General features: G+C 47.8%; 1 protein-coding gene across 12 annotated transcripts in view; it reads left to right on the top strand.

The window, feature by feature from the left end:
- Positions 1 to 9,999, top strand: part of GGNBP2 (gametogenetin binding protein 2) — a 33,108-nt gene extending 23,109 nt beyond the window's left edge. For all 12 annotated transcript variants that reach the window (XM_083714501.1, XM_083714496.1, XM_083714507.1 and 9 more), the window contains 7 exons: positions 3,341 to 3,515; positions 3,774 to 3,968; positions 4,747 to 4,891; positions 6,527 to 6,652; positions 7,310 to 7,455; positions 8,255 to 8,497; positions 9,763 to 9,999. In XM_083714501.1, coding sequence (XP_083570627.1) covers positions 3,341 to 3,515; positions 3,774 to 3,968; positions 4,747 to 4,891; positions 6,527 to 6,652; positions 7,310 to 7,455; positions 8,255 to 8,497; positions 9,763 to 9,966 — 1,234 coding nt within the window. In that variant the 3' untranslated portion in view covers positions 9,967 to 9,999. The remainder of the gene's footprint in view (positions 1 to 3,340; positions 3,516 to 3,773; positions 3,969 to 4,746; positions 4,892 to 6,526; positions 6,653 to 7,309; positions 7,456 to 8,254; positions 8,498 to 9,762) is intronic.
- The last annotated feature ends 3,960 nt before the right edge of the window (positions 10,000 to 13,959 follow it).

The raw sequence follows: 13,959 nt of genomic DNA, 5'->3' as shown, positions 1-13,959 counted from the left end.
TGCGTGCCTCTCTTCCATCTCTCTCTGCTGCGTTGTTGACCCTTTTGTGGGGAAACAAGCTCACCTTCCTCTCGCAAGCACTGCTTCCGAGTTGTGTGTGTGTGTTTGCAGTGTCATCTGGGCCCTAATTTGGTGTGTTGACTTGCAGGCAAACCTCTAGCTTTGTTTATTTGCATCTATTTTTAACCAGCCCTTCGCCTTGTGGTCCCAGGGCTGCTTATACACACAGCTCAACGCAATTAAAACATGCGCCCTGGCTGTCCGGCCATGGCCAAGCTGTAGTCAAAGTCCTTGTATTAATTTACAAAGCCCCAATCGAGTTGCCTTGCCCAAACCCTTATATCCTAGCTTGATCACGGAGATCACCTTCAGGAGTGTTGCTGGTCATCCCCCCAAGTTGGAAAGGCTCATCTGACATGGGACACAAAACTGAAACTGTTCATTGCCGCTAGGCTTATGCGGACAACTAGGATAAAACGTTTTCCGCAACAGTCAGCTGGTGGTATTAATTTTTGCATGGTTTTTCTTAGTTGCATTACAATTGTTGCACATCACATACATGTTTCTAAATGAAACTGTAATACCCCAGTATTCTTATAGAACGCATGAAATGGGAAGGATATTCTGATCTCCCCACCCCTAAAGGCCTGTGCAAGAAATGTGTATGATGAGGCCAGATGCACCTTTGGGTAGTTTTTAAAATGGTTGTCTGCTTGCTGACTGACGAAATAGGAGTTTGCTGGATGAGGCCAGTGGCCCATCTAGCCCAGCAACCTGTTTTCACAGCAGCCATCCAGGTGCCCAAATGAGAATCTCAAAAGCTCCCCTTCTGTGATTTATAGCAACTGGTATTCAAAAGAACTACTGCCTCCAGTTTTACTTAGGAATATTGACATGCTGCACAAAAGCAGCTCCAGGGGGGTGTTATTATTTGTTATGGTATGTATTTTTGTGTTTTTATATTGTAAATAGCCCTGTGATCTTTGGATGAAGGGCGGTCTAGAAATTTAATAAATAATAATAGATGTTATAGGTCTACGACCGCAGATTCTCTCACTCAAAATATCATTGGACAGCTCTTCCTATCTTGTTCCCTTACATTAAAACAAGTTATATTTGTACCCCCTGCTTTAAAAAAAAGAAAGAAATGGTGTGGGATGCTTTTCTGTCGTTGTCCCTGCAGCAGGGAAATAGATCTAACAGAAGGCATTATTTCATCCTCCTCTACTCATTAAGTTGAACAAGTGAATTCCTCGTTTCCACCCCCCTCCATGCTTGCTTGCAACTAGGTTAGGAGTGCAAGAAGAGAAGTTTTTAAATTACATTTTTTGAGCTTAGGTGCACTTGGTTGGGATGGCTTTAGTTGTCCGCGAATGAGTGTGCATGCCTCTCTCAGCTGGTTGTTGGGCAGTTTTCTTTTTGCAAAGCGGCTTCAGCAGTTGCGGTTGTGAATTGGTTGCTGTGATTTCCTCCACATGCTGGGCTGCAAGAACAGGAAACCCAAAGTATTTGTGTGTGTGCTCTGAGGACTTGTAGAAACCTAGGCCAAGCAATTTGCTAGCAGGGTTCTCCTCTGCATAGGTGATGGTGCAATGAATGCCATTTTTTTATGTGTGTGTGTTTTCTGGCATCTTAACCTGCGTGTGGCATAAACTTCATTATAACTAGATGATGCTTCTAAAATACCTTTCCGCGCTCCATTTTATCTCCACACAGCTGTGTGGCTCTTTGCAAGACCTGGCAGTTGGCTGACCATTGGCGCTCTTGCAGAGTTTTCCAAAGCCTCCACAGATTGCCAGGGCTTCAAAATGCTGCACACAGCTCTCTGCAAGCCGTTACGACAGGCGATTGACAGCTCTGCAGACCTGCGCACATGTCAAAAAGTAGCTTGTAGGGGTGGGGGGGGGAGATAAAACAGGGATGTGGGGGCTAGTTGACTGCTTAATGGGCGCTGAATTGCACCTTGATGAACAGGTGTACCCACAATTGATTTGCGTGGGCATAACTCTCAAAGACACAAAACATCTGTGGTTGTAGTCTTTGTCTGGAATTAACAGTGCTGTTTGATCTACACGTTATAAGAATTTAGGCTTTAAGACAAAGACCCTGCCCATTTGGTCTGTGAGCTGTTTAGACCAGACCCACCAGCCCTACACCTGATACCATATGATGCCAGATGTAGGGACCCTCAGTCAAAGCCTCATGCACCGGCAGCCACCTAGTTGTAGTGGCTTGCGCAGCACTGTGGTGTCAGATGCCTGTGGAACAAATCCACGTCCCATATCCCTCTTCGAAGGTGCTTAGGAGACGCCGTCCACCACCGCCCCATTTCCACGCCACATCACAATCTGTTTTCATTTTAAAGTCTCTGTCATTTTCAAAAGCAGCCTGCCATGTGACACTGGAGGACCACATGCTGTTTTGAGAGGCAGACAACTGAGGCACAGCCCTGCTGGGCACACAAAGCGGATGGTGTAGTCCCCTGGATCGAAGGCTTGTGTCAAGAATGCAAAGGGAGGGCCAGGTCTCTGTCTGATGCTTGGAATGACAAACCCTGCACTATCTGAGTACTTGGCTCTTCACAGTTTTAATTCTGATTGGTACAGATGCTTTTTTTAAATGGTTCTCAATATTATTACTATTACACACCACTAAATCTGGTGCTTTCTCCACCACCAAAGATCGTAAGCACATCAAAAGAGCCCTTGATCAGACCCAAAGCTTGCTGTTCTCAGAGTGGCCAACCAGTCAGATCTCTGCATCACTCCCGGTTCTAATCCAAAATACAACGGTGGCGAAGAGGTCACTCCCATGTGTGTCTTATGTAGAAAAACAACATGGGACTGATTGGACTCTGTGAAATTCATCCCCACCGGGAAGGCTCCCACTCTAACTCTTCCTATGAGGCCAGCATAGCTCCTGGAACAGATACGAGAGGAATCAGGACTGCTTTGAGAACATTCCTGTCTTAGACCATGTCAGAATCATAAGTTGGTTCTGAGCATGCTCAAAGCTGTTTCTTTCAAGGCCAGAGCTGGTATTCAGAAGCGTATCGCCTTTGACACTGGAGGTAGGGCACAGCCATCGCGACTACTAGCCATGAGTTAAAAGTATTTAGCGGCAGCTTTTAAAAAGCGTTTTGCAATAAGAACAATATAACTGGCCTCTTGGTAGCCGTGCTGAGGTTTTACACTGGTAAATAAACCTCTGGTCCTTTCCCTGTTCCAAAAATGGCTTCTAAAGCAGACTTGAGTTGCAGGAGATCTGCCCAAGGCTGGCAGATCGGGAGGAAAGCCCCTCCCCCCTTTTAACAACTCTCGTTAACGCTTTAACCCTCCAGGCGAAGGGAGAGACATGCAAAGACAATCGACATTGCCCAAGAGGAGGTCCTGACTTGCTTGGGGATCCATCTTTACGAACGGCTGCACCGCATCTGGCAGAAGCTGAGGGCGGAGGAGCAGACTTGGCAGATGCTGTTCTACCTTGGCGTTGATGCTTTGCGCAAAAGTTTCGAGGTACTGAGAAAACAGGGTGGATTTTCCCCACTTGCCTGCAACTAAGGTGTTAAGAGCTGTTGGAGAAGACTCGAGTTCAAAAGTTGAGCGTTTAATGTGTGGGGTGGAAAGAGAGAGAGTGTGTTGCTGCATTTTGAGCTGAGAAGATGTCGTAATAGTTGCTTTGGGGAAAGAAAGTCTGAAAAGAAAACCAAGTCTCCCTTCGGCTCCCAGGCTCATTCAACTGAGCATTTCCTCCTCCCTTTCTTTCCTGCACAGATGGCCGTGGAAAGAGTCCAGGGCATCAGTCGGCTGGAGCAGCTCTGCGAGGAGTTCTCCGAAGAGGAGCGGGTGCGAGAGCTCAAGCAGGAGAAGAAGCGCCAGAAGCGCAAGAACCGGAGAAAAAATAAGTGTGCGTGCGAGATCCCCGCTCCATTGCAAGGGGTGGAGGAGAAGGAGAGGAGCCAGGAGAAGGTAAGTGCTGGCCTTCCAACTTGGTACGTCCACTCCTTGGGTCCAGAAAGGAACCCGCAACCCACGCCATTGTTTCAGAAGGGTTATACGAGATCTGAAGGGCACTGCAGCCAGAAACCTGGCTGCTGCATTTTGGACCCCTTGAAGATTCTGAGTCATCTTCAAGGGCAGCCCCACATAGAGCCCAGTGCAGTAATCCAGCCTGGAATTTACCAGAGCGCGGAGTACAGAAGCCAAGTCAGTTCTGCCCAGCAGGGGCTGTAGCTAGTGAACCAGCCATAGCTGGAAAAAAGCACTCCTAGCCCCCAAGGTCACCGCAGCCTTCAGCAACAGTGTTAGATCTAGAGGGCACCAGGTTGTCAAACACTGCTGTTGCAGCAGATCTGTCTTAACAGACCTCCACATAGGGATCTCCAATTCCCAAAATGTTTCAAAACGTGCTGCTATGTTTTTGTGTTCTGAAATTTATACTGTAGTTTTTCATTTACGGTAATATTGCAGTTCTTTGTAATCTAGATTCTCAGATTCTTTCTTTTGTTTGCTGTATTCATCACTGTTTGGTAAACTGCTTAGAGACTGTCTCTAAATTTCAAGTGGCATATAAATACCTTATAAACAAATAAACCACCAGTCCTGACTGTGTTGAGAGAAGGAATTCCTCAAATGACATTTTTAATTTGGTTGCACAGGCTTGTCACTGGTTGAGTCCAGGCCCGTCTCTTGCCCTCTGTCCTTCAGTTGCCCTCCATGTTTTCCCTCTTTCCCTCTCGTCCTCCAGGAAAACTTCTTGGAAAGTGGTTGCAAAGCCTGCGGCAGCACAGAGGAAAGAGGCAGCTGCATCGAGGTCATTGTGACCAACGAAAACACTTCCTGCACTTGTCCCACTGCTGGCACTTTACTGGGTTCACCCAAAATAAAGAAAGGTATGTTGTTAGAATTTGGTGGGATTCGTCTTGGGGAAAAAACCCTCAAACAGTAAAACTTCAGCACTGTTCCTCTTGATCCTCAGCTCTGCTGCATTTTGAGCTGGTCTGTGCTCTTTAGGGAACCCTTCTACACTGAAATATGGAAACGAATGTTTTGCAACAATATATGCTTACTAGGGGGATGAGCGTGGCGCTGTGGGTTAAACCACAGAGCCTAGGACTTGCTGATCAGAAGGTCGGCGGTTCAAATCCCCGTGATGGGGTGAGCTCCGTGACGGGGTGAGCTCGGTCCCCGCTCCTGCCAACCTAGCAGTTCGAAAGCATGTCAAAGTGCAAGTAGATAAATAGGTACCACTCCGGCGGGAAGGTAAATGGCGTTTCCGTGTGCTGCTCTGGTTCACCAGAAGCGGCTTAGTCATGCTGGACACATGACCCAGAAGCTGTACGCCGGCTCCCTCGGCCAATAAAGCGAGATGAGCGCTGCAACCCCAGAGTCTGTCACGACTGAACCTAATGGTCAGGGGTCCCTTTGCCTTTACCTTTATTCTTACTAGGGGCTGCTCACCAACCCACCACTCCTTCCCTCACAACTCTTCCTCCACAGCTCACACCAAACCTCCACCACCTTCCCTTGCAAGCAAGCCACTCTGAATCGCCTCCCACCCCCCTCCTTTAAATGTCATTCTTCAGCAGCTCACCTGGTCTGTCCAACACCTGCCCCACTTGCTTCCTTGCCCGCCAGCCATTCTGGCATCATGCTTCAGTTAGCACGGCCACCTACTGGCAGACCAGAGAACTACAACATTATACTTACGAAATAAGAGTACAGTGGTACCTTGGTTCCCAAACGGCTTAGTTGACGAACAAATCGGCTCCCGAACTCCGCAAACCTGGAAGTAAGTGTTCCGGTTTGCGAATGTTTTTTCGGAAGCCAAACGTTCAACACGTCTTCCGTTTGAGTGCAGGAAGCTCCTGCAGCCAGTCGGAAGCCGCGCCTTGGTTTTTGAACGGTTTCGTTAGTCGAAAGGACTCTCAGAATGGATTAAGTTCGAGAACCAAGGTACCACTGTATATACAAAGTGAACTGAAAACACTCTCTGTGTTGTATGCTATCTCCAGCACATGCCCTTTAAAACACCTCATTTAAAGTACCATAGTCATTTGTAAAGTTTGCAACAGATCCATTTCTTGATCTAGACCAGGATTCCAAAATGCTGTTGTCTAAGACTAGATTATTATTATTATTATTATTAGTAGTAGTAGTAGTAGTAGTAGTAGTAGTAGTAGTATTCTCTTGTGCCCCCCCCCCCTCTGGCTGGGTTGCCTCAGCCACTCCAGGCAGCTTCCAACTGTGTATAAAGGAACACACCAAAAAAAATCAAGTGTTTCCTGAATCAGGGCTGCCTTCAGATGTCTGCAGTATGAGGGATTAGCTCTACTAAAATATAGGAGGGCATGATATTTTCAAAAGTGTAGTATTTTTCTTCAGAACTATTCTTACTGGTATATAGATGTAAAAAAATTAAACAATATTCACAGAATACTCTCAGCCTGCCTGGATGCTACACAATGTGTTTTCACTCTGTTGAGCAATCCCCTTTCTTCCTTCCTCTCTCTGTTCCTCCCTTCTAGGTTTATCTGCACATTGCAATGGCAGCGATTGTGGCTACTCCTCCAGCATGGAGGGCAGCGAAACGGGGTCGCGGGAGGGCTCGGACATCGCTTGCACCGAAGGGATTTGCAACCACGACGAAAACGGTAGGTCTGGTGCAAAACGGCATGGGGCAGGGGGGTAGGATACACCTGCAGCCCCCCCCCCCCGAGGCCATGGGACTCCAACTCCCATCAGCCCTGGCTGGGCAGGGACCAGAGGCAAAAGCAAGCAGAGCAATGCATGTACATTTTGTAGAGTAGCTTCCCTCCCCCTCTTTCTCTTTTCCTTTTACCTTCTGTGATGGAACTCCTACTTGAGGACTTCCCTGGCTTTTTCTGGCCCACGTAGGACCACTTTGCATAGTTAGCCTTGGTGAAGACTTGACATTTTCATCCCCCAAAAAGTTTCTGAGTTTCTGCTGAAATGAGGCTGCATTTTAATGTTGTATTTTAATCTTGTTTTTTAAGTTGTATTTTAATCAATTGGTTTATATTTGGTGTTAGCCGCCCTGAGCCCGGTCTTGGCTGGGGAGGGCGGGGTATAAATAAATTTTATTATTATTATTATTCTACACACACGCACACACCCCTCTCGACCATCCAGGTAAGCCAAGAGGACAGGCAAGCATTGAATGAGGGTGCAGAGTAGGGCCTGTGTGTCTCCTAGGAACAGCCCCGTGGGCCAGAGAGAAAGCGATCTGGAGGGTTGTGCTTGGCCCAGGGTTTCTTTTTCATTAAAGTGGACCCCCTTCTGCCTGGCAGGCGATGACCCCTGCCTCCATCGCTGCGAGGACAAGGAGGAGGACGGGGACAGCTGTGTGGAGTGCTGGGCAAATTCGGAAGACAACAACATGAAAGGCAAGAGCAAGAAGAAGAAAAAGAAAAGCAAGAAGGGCGAGGCCGAACATGTAAGTCTGAGGTTTTCTCAGGGAGCCTGCTCTGGATGGCCATGTGCTGTTTCCGCAGCCCGATGTCATCTAGGGGAAGCCAAACCAAACAAATGAATGCATTTTCATTTCGTCACATTTTTGTCCCGCTTTTCCTCCAAGGAGCTCAAGGTGACATACGTCCTTCTCCCCCACCCCATTTAATCCCCAGCACAACCCTGCGAGGTGCAGGTTAGGCTGAGAATGAGCAACCTGCCCAAGGTCACCAGCGAGCTTCATGCCATAACAAGGTTGCCCTTCCCCTCACCTGCTCCTGCCCCATTTTGGGGAGTGGCGGCAGAGCCACTGACAGGAGGGTGACTCCACGGCGCATCACCGGTTGCTCCTAATTTGGGTGCACGTATAAATGAGTAAGGGACACTGGTGGCGCTGTGGGTTAAACCACAGAGCCTAGGACTTGCCGATCAGAAGGTTGGCGGTTTGAATCCCCGCGACAGGGTGAGCTCCCGTTGCTCAGTCCCTGCTCCTGCCAACCTAGCAGTTCGAAAGCACATCAAAGTGCAAGTAGATAAATAGGTACTACTCCAGCGGGAAGGTAAACGGCGTTTCCGTGCACTGCTCTGGTTTGCCAGAAGCGGCTTAGTCATGCTGGCCACATGACCCAGAAGCTGTACGCTGGCTCTCTCGGCCAATAAAGCGAGATGAGCGCTGCAACCCCAGAGTCGGTCACAACTGGACCCAATGGTCAGGGGTCCCTTTACCTTTACCTATAAATGAGTAACCCTCCCTTCCTTCCCTGGACGCGGGTTTCTGGCTTCAGATCCAAAAGCTGAGCAGCTGCGCCGTAGACCCGAGTAGCCACGAGAGCTCCGGCAGCGCCACTCACACGGAGTTCCACCGGGACAAGACCAAAGACCCGCACAGCGACACCTGCTGCCGCGCAGAGAAGGGCGGGCAGCCGTGGTTGGAGCACAGGAAAACGGCGCTGTCGTGCGCAGAACTTCCAGAGGCAGCCTCTGCTCCAGACTCTGGGAAAGGTGCCAAGAGCTTGGTGGAACTCCTCGTAAGTAGCTGGAGAGGCTTCCTTTTCTGGGTGGATGGGGCTGCCGAGAGGGCTGAGAGCTGCGTTGGTTTGCCTCTTAGCTGCCGAGCCGTCCTCAAAGGTTTTGCTGCCGAAGTCTTGAGCCTTAAGCAACTTGGGCTAGCTAAAATGCCAAGGGGTGGGAGGCGTCCAGCCCGGGGGCTGATTGCAGCCCGTCAGGCCTCCCCAGTTGGCCCATCAGGCTGTTTTGCGAGAACCACACCCTTACCTGATGATCTCCAAGTGAGCTTCCGGTTGTTCATTGGTGAAGCAAAGCACACTCCCAGTGCCCATGAACCAGCGGTTTAGACTGTGGCGAGTTTCCTAGGCCCAGCCACCAGCTCCTCAAATATCGGATATGTATTTTAAAAAGGAACATACAACAAGCCTGCCGCTTTAGGCCAGTGGCCCATCTAGTTCCAGCATCCTGTCCTCACAGTGGCCAAGCTAATGGCCAGTCGCCATTGATAGCCCTCTCCTTCTCCATGAATTTGTCCCATCTTCTTTTGAAGCCACCCAAGTTGGTGGCTGGGATGCGGGTGGCGTTGTGGGTTAAACCACAAAGCCTAGGATTTGCCAATCAGAAGGTCGCCAGTTCGAATCCCCGCGACAGGGTGAGCTCCCGTTGCTCGGTCCCTGCTCCTGCCAACCTAGCAGTTCGAAAGCACATCAAAGTGCAAGTAGATAAATAGGTACCGCTCCAGCGGGAAGGTAAATGGCATTTCCGTGTGCTGCTCTGGTTCGCCAGAAGCAGCTTAGTCATGCTGGCTGTACGCCTGCTCCCTCGGCCAGTAAAGCAAGATGAGCGCCGCAACCCCAGAGTCGGCCACGACTGGACCTAATGGTCACGGGTCCCTTTACCTTTAAGTTGGTGGCTATCACTGCCTCCGGCGGAGTGAATTCTGTAGTTTAACTATGCGCTGCTTGAAAAACGATTTTATCTGTCCTAAGCCTTCCAACATTCATCTGAAGAAGGTGGTGGGGGCTCTCCTTCTCTGGGGGTTTCTGGTGGCAATCTGTCAGGTATTCTGTAGATACGATTCCTGCACTGGATCAGATTACCCTGGGGGGATCCCTTCTGACTCTGACTTTCTGTTACTTTTAGCGGGTCCACTCTGAATAGGACTAACATAGAATGCCACCTGTTAAGTTTAAGAAACTGGCAGAAAGTAGGGTTGAGATCAGCATCGGGGTGCCCTGCGTGTCCTTTTTTTCACCTTCCCTCCGCCGCCTCTTCTCATTCGCAGGATGAATCCGAATGCACTTCCGACGAGGAAATCTTCATCTCGCAAGACGAGATCCAGTCGTTCATGGCGAACAACAAGTCTTTCTACAGCAATAGAGAGCAGTACCGCCAGCACCTGAAGGAGAAATTTAACAAATACTGCCGCTTGAACGATCACAGGAGGCCGGTTTGTAGCGGCTGGCTGACGACAGCCGGAGCGAACTAAACCCAATAAAATTAGCTCTGTCTTTCAATGAAATCTTTCGAGACGACTACTGCGCCTTTTCTGTCTTCGAAAACAAAACACTTTCTTTAGCAACTAAACAAAAATCTTACCTTTAAAAAATCAATGTGGCTTTCTGTTTCCTTTTGTTCTTTTTCTCTCTCTGATGCCCCCACTCCTGTGCAGGAGGCTGGTGGAGGTGATAACTTTTAATTTTGGGTTTCTTCCCCCTCCCACCCCTCCTGGCATACCGTTTCAGGCTTGGATCTTTAGTTTTGGCTAGATTGAGGCAAGCCCTTAGACCTTCATAATTTAAGCCATTTCTGTCTCTCTGTCTCTCTCTTTCTCTCTGTCTTTTCATTCAATGTTTCTCTTAACTGTGACACTTAACAAACAGACAAAAAAAAGCAACTTAGTGGCAAAAGTAATGTTGTACTTATAATTCTGTACAGAAATGACAATGAACTCAATATAAAGATTTTACAAAGTAGACATCCATTTGCAAAAAGAGGAAAAAAATGTTCTGGATGTAATATGTTGAAGCGCAATGTGCAAAATTTAAAAATAAAGAATATTTATTAATATGCATAGTAAAATCAAACAAAAAAAGGTGTGCATGTTTCTACTCCTTGCGGTGAAAGAATGCTGAAATGTCTCCAGAGCCAGGCATGTTTTCCCTGTTAGAAGAGGGTTGGGAAATCTGTAGCTGACCAGTTGGTGCTGGACTACAACTCCCACCATTCCTCTCTGCTGACTGGGGCTGATGGGAGTTGGAGTCCAACAGCATCTGGAGGGCCACTGGTTAATCACCCCTACCTTGGGACTACTATTTGTAGTTAATTTTTTTGTTTATATCCCGCTCGTAGAGCAGCTCACAACTGTTCATTTCTAAGCCATCTACACAACACAGTCATGGCTCCCCCCTGAGAATCCTGGGAACCGTAGTTTCATACAGGTGCTGAGAGTTCTTAGGGCCCCTATTTGCCCTGCAGAACTACAATTCCCAGAGTTCCCTAGGAGGAAGGATTGACTATTAAACCACTCTCGAATATTGTAGCTCTGTGAGTGTCTTCTAACAATTCCCAGAACCCTTAGCAAACTACAGTTCCCAGGATTCTCTGGGGGAAGCTGTGGCTGCTTAAAGGGGCATTGTACTGCTTTGAATATAGAGTGCAGATGGCAGCAATTTGTGAACCCATTGGGTGCCAAACGGGGCAAAGAAATAGAGAAGAGGCCAGATGTGATACAAGACAATACACTACCAAACCCTCATTCCACAAGAGGGTAGCGAAGACGATTAGGCAAATTCACGGAGGATAAAGCTACTAATGGCTGCATCCTATTTCCAGTGTCGGCTCTGAATACCAGGGGAACCAGAGAGGGAGAGAGCCTTGTATGATGTCTTGAGCTCCTTGGAAAGAAAGGTGAGAAAAAATTGAAGTAAACTGAAAACAAATCTATTATATAACGTGCTTGCTGGAATTGCCGTGTCCCAGGTGGGAGGCCATCAAAACTGGCTCAAGTATTTAAACACCAACTCTGGACAGGCCGTACACAAGAGTGACTTGGGTTGACAGTTCTCATGACTTAAGGGTGTGGTTTTTTGCTGCTTTTTAATATATTGTCAGTCCAACGGTGGAGCATCTACTCTGCATGAATGAAAGTCCAAGATCTCAGGCATCTCCTGGTAGGGCTGGCAAAGATCACAGTCACGCTTACCAGTTTGTGGGAACATTGTGGAGCTAGCTAAGACCACAACTCTGACGAAACCTATTTCTATCCATGGTATGCTATCGATCTTCTGAACTAGTGAGGCTCCCACAATCCCTGACCGTTCCCCTGGTGATTTGCAGAATCCCGTGGAACGAAGCTAACCACCGCTCTGAACTTGTTTGCACGGTTGCAAAACGGGTGCTTTTCCAATGGAGTTGGGCTGCGTAGCCTCGGGAGAGGTGGCGAGCACAGAGCTCTCTGTGTTGCACACAGGCAGCAAGTCAAGTGGCCCTTTCAGCAGAAAAATGGGCAGCTTCGCCTGGAATGGCAGGTGATGAAGCTAGTATTGGATTTATCATGATAGGACTTGGGGATGTTGCAAGTCTTTAGGTGAATAAATTCCCTTCTACACACACCTTTCTCCACCTCTGAAAAGGTTTTGACACACCTGCTATAAAAGACACAAAAGAAAACCTGCACCTCTAAATTCATCAGGATTCGTGCCCCCCCCCCCAAAGAGAAGGGGAGCCTTGTTTGCAAAAGAAAAGAAAAAAACCACCAATCCCTGTATTTTTAAAAGAGGGCAGCCTATGCCTTCCCCACTCCAAGAACAACATACCCCACTCTAATGTCTAATAAGGCGCGCACACATGTTCCAGAGCCACAGGCTGTTAAACTAACGGGGACTGCTCCCGTTGGACAAATGCACTGCAACAATTTGTTGCAAGTCTCATTTCCTTTAAGTGCAAATTTCCATGTGAGCTTGTACCACAAATACTTTTATTGGAAAGGTGCATAAACCTCATTTCAAACAAACCGCTTCTCAAAAGCAAGAATGCATACTGGTAAACTGCAGTATAATTTAAAACCCCTGGTTAAAAACGGCCTTTTCGTTATGTTTAAATCAGTACGATGCACTATGAAGAAAGAGCCAATTAATATGACTGTATAGACCACAACTCCAGTAAAAACCACTGGCTACCCATTTAAAAGCAGCCTTAAAGAGGGAAGTCTTTAAGGACCATTTAAAGGCATCCATGGACCGTTTAACAAACTGAAAGACATTGTCCTCTTTCTACACTCCTCTTGATGGAAACATGCAGACGGGGACAGATATACCCCTGCTTTAAGCCGTTTACATACTGTCTTCTCTCTTTAGCAATGAAATGTCTGATTACCGGAACGACGTCTGAATACATCACAAGTGGACTCTTTGTTACTGCATTTGGAATTGTTTTAATATAAAACCTAATTTGGAAAGAAACTACTTTTGCCATTTTTATGGATGTTTATTGTTTACAAATAGTTGCCTTGGTGATATTGTGTTAATTGCAGTAGTCAATGTATCACACCCTGTTGATTGTTTTATTATAAAAAAAATACAACCAGTCAAGGGGGTGGCACTGCCTGTTGGCTTCTGCCCTTATAGAATCCAGTAGATGAGGGGACAAACCTAGAATCAGTTGGCTCCACCTGCCATAGGCTATAGCGCCATCTACTGTTGGACTCCCTGTTTCTCACCCTATGAGTTCCAGCGGTCACCATCCGCTGCTGCCACCACCACCACCTCATGGAATTGGCCTGGATCCCCTGTTAGGCCTGTTGCTACCCTGATTGTAAGCTGGCCCTTGAGTTCCACTTCAGAGGTCCTGGTTAAGGTGGGCCAAATGTGAGATCAGGGATTCAGTTCACGTTCCAGCTGAGCAAAAAAAGTGGGGAGTGGGGCAGGTCCAGGGGGGCCTAGGCAGAGTAGGTGTGGCTTGGTGTGAGTTCTGAGGGCCAGATAAAGAAATTCTGAGGGCCACAGCCAGCCCACTGGACCTGAGAAAAAAATTCAGCCTCTGCTGAATCACCTTCAGAAAAGAGGTCTCAGTTTGTAACTGTGCCAGCATGTGCATGTATATTGAATATTCCACCTTTTCTCTAAGAGGCTCAAGGTGGCACACATGGCTCTTTCCCTCATTTAATCCTCACAACAACCCTGTGAGGTAGGGTAGGCTGAGAGGCAGTGACTAGCCCAAAGTCATCCAGTGAGCTTCATGGCTGAGTGGGGATTCGAACCCTGGTCTCCCAGGTCCTAATCCAACACTCTAACCACTGCACCACACTGAAACATTTGCAAAGCTACAGGAACCAGGCAGAGGGCCTTCTTGGTAGTCGAGCCCTGTGGAACGCCCTCCCATCAGATGTCAAAGAGATAAACAACTACCTGACATTTAGAAGACTTCTGAAGGCAGCCCTGTTTAGGGAAGTTTTTAATGTGTGACATTTTAATGTATTTTA

This window comes from Podarcis gaigeae (genome assembly GCF_964106915.1).
Source record: "Podarcis gaigeae genome assembly, chromosome: 15".
NCBI lineage: Eukaryota > Metazoa > Chordata > Lepidosauria > Squamata > Lacertidae > Podarcis > Podarcis gaigeae.
The sequence above is the reverse complement of the archived record's forward strand: the minus strand, read 5'-3'. Positions and strand labels throughout refer to the sequence as shown.